The 8,988-nt window shown below is 35.1% G+C and overlaps 1 protein-coding gene across 2 annotated transcripts in view; it reads right to left on the bottom strand.

Annotated features, from left to right (window-relative positions):
- Nucleotides 1-6,401: 6,401 nt before the first annotated feature.
- Nucleotides 6,402-8,988, bottom strand: part of LOC311598222 (olfactory receptor 7G3-like) — a gene marked incomplete at both ends in the record, with an annotated part of 43,310 nt that continues 40,723 nt past the window's right edge. Inside the window, one exon of one of the 2 annotated variants that reach the window (XM_084783238.1) lies at nucleotides 6,402-7,268. In XM_084783238.1, the coding sequence (XP_084639364.1) occupies nucleotides 6,402-7,268 (867 nt within the window). Of the gene's footprint in view, nucleotides 7,341-8,988 lie in introns of those variants that run through there. The other variant, XM_084783237.1, reaches the window with a different exon arrangement.

Here is an 8,988-nt window from a genome sequence, read left to right as displayed (position 1 = left end):
ATATGCAGCCATGTTATGCTTTCATTTTTCATTTGATACCATGAATTCTCAAATTACATAAATGCACAGAAATAAGAAGACTGCTGTGCATTTTTGTGATTTGTTTTGTTCTCTGGATGCATATTTCAGAAATATAATGAATTGGAGATATTGACACAAAGTTACATTCTCTAAATGAGTTCGTTTGAGCTAGTATGACAAAAATAGGAGTAAGCTATCTACATATCTTTGTTTCCTGTCATATAACTGTTAAAGAAGTCCAAAACTTCCTTCAGACATGCACATCAGTAGATGATTGTTGTGTATAGAAAGCACTTCTGGATTTTTGAATTATTATATTTGACAGAAAGAAAGTTATTCAGGTACTAGAATGTAAGTAGAAGCAAATCTCTGAAGATGTTCCATGAGGCAGACACTGTCTAAGTCACCAGTTCTCACTTATCCATTTCATCACCTGACTTGTGGTGACCTTAGTGACAGGCAACAAGATGATTCTAGTGGGAAGATATAGCTGGGTATATTTCAGATAAATTATATGCCAATGTTAAGGAATGCAACTCGTTTCTTTCCTGAATATGACTGTATAGAATAGAAGCTCAGTTACTAGGAGCACAGGGAACAAATGAAGCATCTACTTCTTGTGCAGACATGAGCATCTCTGAGGACAGGAAACAATGTGCTGCATAATTACCTGAACAAGGCTGTTGAGATAGTCACTGCTGGCAGACTGTCGGCAAACATTGAAGCCCAGGAGGATTCCATATCTAGAGTATATTATTAATCACCCTTCTTTATAACCATATGATTCCACAGCCAAGGCCTTAAGAAGTGATGTTTAAGAATGAGAAGAGTCTACTGAATCTTCTGCAATTGGAAGGCAAACTATTGTTCTCTTTTTCTATTGTCTACTTTTAGGAGTTATTTTGCTTGTTAGCTCACATCTGTATCAAGTACCTTTCAAATATTCACACATGTTTGATTATGTATTAGATCAATTAAAGGTAATCTGTTAGGCAACTTTATTCTAATAGCATAAAAATACTTGTACAGTTTTGACGCTTTAAATACAACTTCTTCACTTGGAATTGTAAAAATAAAGTGCATATATAAAAAATAGAAATATGGTTAACTGATACTATAGTATGTTCATGAGTTATTAATTTGGCTTATGAATATGATATTCAATAGTTATTTAAAAGTGAACAGAAACTGAGAGTTTGTTTAGAAATTTTGGTCACTTACTGGACTTTTCTTTGCAGAAACAAAATTGAACAGCTCACAGCCTGCTCTATATTCCTATATAGATCTCTATATTTTTATATCATTTCTATATCCTATATGCTACTTCTATATTATAATTTGACTTTATGTTATATCTAAATTGTTCTATATTATTTATCTATTAAATGTTATATTACACATATACATCTAATTATAATTTAGCATACACATTTCCATGCAATCATATTGTCTATTAATGTCCATTTTGAAAATGTTATAATGTACTGCACAGACTGATTTCATATAGCCATTGTTTTATATTTTGCCATTTAGGTTGTAAACAGAGAATTCTCAACAGAGGAATATCAAATGGCTGAGAAACACTTAAAGAAATGCTCAACCTCCTTAGTCATCAGGGAAATGCAAATAAAAACAACTCTTTTTTTTCAGAGATTCCATCTTAAACCCATCAGAATGGCTAAGATAAAAAAAAATTCAAGCGACACCACATGCTGGTGAGGATGTGGGGAGAGAGGAACACTCCTTCATTGCTGGTGGGAATGCAAACTAGTACAACCACTTTGGAAATCTATCTGGTGCTATCTCAGAAAAATGGGAATAGGGCTTCCTCAAGACCCAGCTATTAAACTCCCAGAAGATGCTCTAGCACACAACAAAAATATTTGCTCAACCATATTCATAGCAGCCTTATTTATAATAGCCAGAACATGGAAACAGCCTAAGTGTTCATCAGTAGAAGAATGGATAAAGAAACTGTGGTACATATACATTATGGAATACTACTCAGCTATAAAAAAACAAGAAATTCCCGAAATTTGTGGATAAATGGATTGAGCTAGGTTGTTTAGTCTTACAAATAAAATATCGGTTAATGTAAACAGTAGATATAATTAAATATAAGGGAGTTATTTTATTTATTTTAATTAATTAATTAATTTGTTTGTTTTAAAGCCTAGTAGGAAGTTTCTCTCCCTCCTCTCCTCCCAGTCCCTCTTGCTCACCTTCACCTGTGACCCTCTCATATTATTCTCAAAGAACAGGAGACCTCCCACGGATGTAAGCCCACCTGGATATATCAAGAAGGACTGGCCATATCTTCTTAGGAAAATACAGCAGTGGAATTAGCTACAGGCGCTTCACAAAATATTTTGCTGAAAAAAGGAGAAAAGAAAACATGAGACTGTACCTCATAGGAAGATAAGGGATTATTATATTGTTTACGTTTGTGATCAGAAACAACTATTGAAATTATATGTTGATACCAACAGATATATTAACAATGAATAAGGAAAGCACAAGAGCCATCTATCTTAGACAGAGAACTACCTACAGGGAACTAAGGAATGTCAAATAAAATAAATAATCTTCCTCAGGAAAAAGCACTCCAATTGGTTATCCAGTAGCTTACAATCACCCCTGAAAATATAAGTGCGCATACACATAATATTAAGCCGACTAAGTAAGTTGTAGTTATGTGTGTGTATACAATTATAAATGCCACTTCAATTGAGTTAATATATTCTATTTACCAATGAGCAATAAAATATAGAAAAATAATGAGAACTGAGGAAAATAATACAGAAGAAGAGATCTTACTGGTGATTTGACTTAGTGCTGTTGTAATTTATGGATAATCCTCCATTAAAGGTTCCACCCATAGCTGAAGGCAATCAATGACTGCGGAGATAGGGTTTTCCAGGGACAAGGTCTCTAATAGGTCATCCAACCCCAAGTGATCAGTCCTAAACACATGTAGATATGAGCAACTAAATATTTTGCATGTGGGGGCATGGTTTGTGTAGTAGTAATGAAAAAATCATAAATTTGTAAGTGAAAGAATAGAGAAAAATAGGAGGAAGTTAAGTTGTAGAGATTATGTAAATACAGTATTAATGAATCAAATCTGCAAAAAGGAAAAATGAACTTAATTTTAAGAAAGGCTTGCATACTATCTTCAAGAAACATTTGGGGTGGTGTTGGTGGATTGTGAATCTAGAATCGCAGTTTATGAGAAACAGTATTATCTTCTGGCTGCTGAGAACACAAGTTAATATTCAAACACATTCCTGAGCTACATTTCCTCTAATTGTTTCACAGCAATTGTTTTTCCCCCCATTCCCTCATTTGAATGTCTTTCTAATACTAATTCTGTATCATTTATTCAATAAACTTTTAAAACATGTTTTACTTTTACATATACATTTCTATTATTACATATAAATACAATGAACTATGAACAGCAAGAACTATGACACAATCAGGGAATTATATAAAAGTTACATTTTTAGTGTTTTGGCTATTTGTATTTGATAACCTTGAAGAAAACATCTTTCCTATCTTGATGTGTCTAAAATTCTGCATGTAAATCAATCTCCACCACATCTTGTTATTGTCAATTTAAAACATCTATCTAGACCTAAATATATCTTAACCTCTACACAACTAAGCTTCATTGTAAAACTAAGCTACCTGGATTCTGTGCTACCAGCTACAATAATCAAAATCACATGGATGTCATGTATCACAGAGGAAAGTAAAATACGATGTCTTATTTGAATCCATTTCAAAAACTTGTTGGTTACAAAAGCATTGGCAGAAGATCCAAATATCCTGGTGTCATCATAGATGTTCATGTTACTTACCAAACAAATATGGGAATCAATCTACACTCACTATTTTTAATGGCAAATTGACAGTAGGAATGGTCATCTGGGAAGAAGGAATCTTAATAAAGGCAATAATTCTGTAGTATTAATTAGCCAAGTGTGCGGGGTAATTTTTCAAATTGTTGGTTGATGTGCGAAGACCACCCTGGGCAAGTGGTCCTGAGTCACATTTAAGAAAATAAAACAAACTGAGCAAGTGAAGAGGTGCAAGCACTTAAGCATTATGCATCTGTTCCACCCTCCAGGCTCCTGCCTTGCTTAGTACCAACCATGACTGCATTTGATGATGGACTATAGTGAGGAAATGCAAGTGAAATAGCCTTTTCTCCCCACATTGATTATGGATCATAGTCTTTTATCACAATAATATAAATTGTAGATAAAAATGAGAATCGAAATTAAATATATCATTGATAGAGATGATCATGTGTTTTGTGTAGCATAGTAGTGGCATTTGAACTTAGGGCTGGAAAAGCTGATGAAATCTCAAAGGTCAGTGATTGTTTCTGTGGGAAATTGGAAGATAAGAATGTTTAAAGTAGTGCAGAGAATGTAGGTATAGTTTGTGAAGTTTAATAGAAAAAGGAGAGTTGCTCAATCAGCATCATTGAAAATTTAGATTTTAAAAAAGAAATACAACATCTGCATATCTGTGTGTGTTTGTGTGTGTGAGACAGAGGGGGCGAAGGAGAGAGACAGAGAGACTCTCTACAGGGCAGAGAGGAGCGACCCAGCAATGCCCATGGGGTTGGGAGGGTATGAAGAGGATTATGGGAGAAGTTGGAGAAAGGAAATGATACAATTAATTTTAAAATGGTTAAACTTATTGAAAAGTTGTAAAACTCTGAATGAATTAAGCACAGCCCTCTTGTTCTGTGTTGTGGACCTTCCATATCTCTATAAAATATGAACACATTTTGATGGTTTCACTCTTGAAGTCTTTTGTCTTATTGCTTATGGAAATAGTGAATCCATAGAGTATTTCACATCTTCCTAATATTGTGAGCCCCTTAACATTGGATATGTATCCTTAGAATTGAATCCTTAGATGAGTTCATTTTTAAAACAGTAGAGAACAAATTTACACACAACTGAACTGTTTAAAACATTTGAAACAAACAAATAAAAAACACTATATTATATATCCATTTCTTTATGGTCATGATGAGCAAAACAATATGTAATTAAATCAAGAAATCCAATGATGTGCAGACAGAGGGATATCTCAGAATCCCACAAGGTAGTTCATAATTATGAGTGACTCAATTCCAAGTATGTGGTCACACTTATCTGGGCACAACAAACACTCAAATGTAATCCTCATTGGCAACACTCACACATATAAAGTAATAGTAAAAGTAAATTAAATTTCCCAAAAGAAAATATTAATATAATTAAGATATACAATGAACGTGAGTTTCAGAAGTTTCATGACTGCATAATGTGTCATATTGTTTTACATTAAGCTTTATTTTATACCAAGAAAGATTACATGGTAAAGTAATGGTGGAATACATATTATAGCAAGTCCACAATCCAGTAGCATAGTCTCATAACAGTAAGTACTATCTAATGGATATAAAAGTGAATATACATTTTAATATTGATTTGTATTTATTTACTTTATGTGTGTGCATGTGCATATGTCTATGAGGCAGTTTATACGTGTCAGTGTTCTTGTCCTCAGAGTCCAGAAAAGGATGTTGGGTCTTCTGGAGCTTGTATTAGAAGGTAGCTTTGAACTATCCAATGTGGGTGCAGAAAACCAAATTAAGGTCTTCTGTAAGAGCAGTACATACTTTTAACCACAGCATCATCTTTTTCACCCCTGTAATAAACCCCTATATGCTGTTATTTATACATCATTGGTGCTGTATGTATGTGCATAAGGCATTACACCTTGATTATACAAAGAAACAAGATTACTAGATAACATATTTTTCAGATCAAGTAGAATATTCTTTAATAGTTTCCTTATTTATTTATTCGTGTGTGTGTGTGTGTGTGTGTGTGTGTGTGTGTGTGTGTAACATTAATCATGGAGAGGTAAGAGGATAACTTGAGGGAGTAAGTTGTTTTCTTCCACTATATGGGGTCTGAATTTGGAAGGCAAGTTTGGAGGCAAAAATTGTTATCCCCTGAGCCATCTCACCAAACCACAGTTACCAACTTTTGGTAGCTTAAGCTTATGTCCATATATGTATATGCATTTTATTATATCTAGTCCACAATTAATTAATTCATCATTATGCAAGTGTGGAATAATATGGACAAGTTAATATTTACGTTAGAGGTAAGTAAACAGCTGAATAGTTCAAATAAAGTGTTAAAGGAAACATAGCTACAATATGACACACATAGAATTCATATTCTATTAGTCCAATGCAAAGTTCTTGTGTTCTACAATTTTACACATGCTTCCATGCCCTAGCACCCATTGGTGTGGCATTCTGGATCCTTTAGTATTTATACTTCAGCATATCAGGTAGTATATCAAAGGGAACTTTTAATTCTATAAATGAGTTTCTTGAAAGCCCCAACCATGTCCTTGTTCCTCAAGCTGTATATAAAAGGATTCATCATGGGAGTGACTACTGTGTACATCACTGAGGCGATTGCACTCTTCCTAGAGCTATGAGTGCCAGAAGAACTCAGATACACACCAAAACCTGTCCCATAGAACAAGGAAACTACTACTAAGTGTGATGCACATATAGAGAAAGCTTTATATTTTCCAGCAGCTGAAGGGATTTTCAAGACAGAGGAGATAATTCGAGTATAAGAGAAAATTATACCAGACAGTGGAATAACACCCAACAGGCTTGTCACCAAATACACTAGGATATTATTGATGAGAACATTGGAGCATGCAAGCTTGAGAATATGAGCCAGTTCACAGAAAAAGTGAGGAATTTCCACCTTTGTGCAGAATGACAAGCGCAGTGCCATTAGAGTATGGAGCAGAGCATCTAGCATACTTATCAGGAAGGACAATAGAATCATCACTCCACAGAGTTTGGGGTTCATGATGACAGTGTACCTCAGTGGATGACAGATAGCCACAAACCTGTCATAGGCCATCATTACAAGAATTCCATTTTCTAATCCAGCAAAAGATAGAACAAAGCAGATTTGGGTGAGGCAGCCTGTATAACTGATGGAGTTGTCTTGAGTCTTTATGTTTATCAGCATCTTTGGGATGGTGGTAGTGGTAAAACAGATGTCAATGAAAGACAGGTTGGAAATAAAGAAGTACATAGGAGTGTGGAGATTAGAGTCATAAACAGTGGCCAGTATAATGAGAATGTTCCCAAGCACTGTGATCAGATACATAGACAGGAACACTCCAAATAGAACAGGCTGCAGCTCTTGGTTGTCTGCGAGTCCCATGAGATATAATTCTGTAGACTCTGAAAAGTTTCTTGTTTTCATGATGTTGATGTGGCTGATAGAAAACATTAGAAGAATAACACAAAATGGACCTTCTTTATGATCTATGTTATAAACCAAGTTAGTAAAAATTTTTCATGGATCTTTTTCTACCACCTCCCTTCCTGGCTTTGTATGTTTTCATTTATTTGGTCAGTTTGCAGCATGATTCTAGCCCTTTCTCTCTTCTGCTCCTTGTCCCACACTCATGACCACATCCTTCATCCCACTTCCTTCTTCTCAGAGAAGGGGAGGCTCCCCAAGTGGAACCAACACAGCATAGCAACTCAAGTCACAGAAGGACTAGACACATTCTCTCCCATAGAGGCCATACAAGGCATCCCAGCTAGGGCAAAGTGATCCAAAGGCAAGCAACAGAATCACACATTATTAGGGGTCCCACAAGATGATGAAGCTGCACCTCTCTTACCTGTGTGTTGGGGGTCTAGGTCAAGCCCATGAATGCTCTTTGGTTAGTGTTTCAGTGTCGATGAGCCACCATGGTCCCAGGTCAGTCATTTAGTGGTGTCGTTGACCCCTCTGCATACCTCAATCTTTCCTCCTACTCTTCCACAATACTCCTGAGCATGGCCTATTATTTGGCTGTGGGTCTTGACATCTGTTTCCATGAGCTTCTTCAATACTCATGACTTTTTCATTATTTTTCTCTATGTTTTAAAAATTCAAATTATTACACAATAGTTGTACCTATTTTTGAAGATGAATGTTGTACATTTAACATATATACTTATTTATATGCATTGTTATATGTTGAAAATATTTGTACTGATTAAATTTACTATCCAGGAATTAGTATATCCAACACACAATGCATTTACAGTTCTATTTTGGCAAAAGTGTTAAAATGAAATATATTAACCCATAACTATTTTTAAATATATAAATTCATTTTTAGTTATTTAAGCTAAGGCCTCATTCAGTAGACATTGGGGTCTTGGAAGACATTGTGTAAACCCATTTGAGATCCATGAGCATTTTCCTTCTTAGTGCTGAGATTAAAGATGTGTATCACCATACTCTGTTCTAATGCATTTTTTGACACAGGGCCTTGCCGTGTAGCTTCTCTTTGTGTACATTATGGCTGCATTTAAGTCTAATTGTTATAATAAATATAAAATATCTAATAATTCTTATTATTAAATACCTATAATTATTATGGCAGTATTATCTAACCTGTTAGCATAATCAATAAAGACACAGACACCAGTTGTATTTATAATAACCTCATTTTACATGGGACTGGGTAGATATTAACCCTCTAAACTATCCTTATCACTTCCCAGCCCTTATGCCAGGCCACACACCTTAACAATTGCTATCTGGGTTATTTCCCTGCATCCATGCAGATCCAGACATGTGATCCTCTCTACACTAATTCATCATGACCTCTTTTTTATTCTTTTTCCTCCTGTACCTGTCTTTCTCTCCCTGCCTCATGGTCTCAGAACCCCAGGACTGAAACTCAAACTCGGTCTCCCTCTCTCTCTCTTCTGCCAAATCCCAAGCATGAGCATTTTTTGTTAACCAATCAACTGTAAATAGGTTGGTCAATGTTTACACAACAATGACAGGTGTACTTGATAATGTACTCATATGGGTAGTAATTAGATCTTGGAGTCCAGTAATTAGC

Source organism: Acomys minous (genome assembly GCF_964271855.1).
Source record: "Acomys minous genome assembly, chromosome: 5".
In the NCBI taxonomy this organism is placed as follows: Eukaryota; Metazoa; Chordata; class Mammalia; order Rodentia; family Muridae; genus Acomys; species Acomys minous.
The sequence above is the reverse complement of the archived record's forward strand: the minus strand, read 5'-3'. Positions and strand labels throughout refer to the sequence as shown.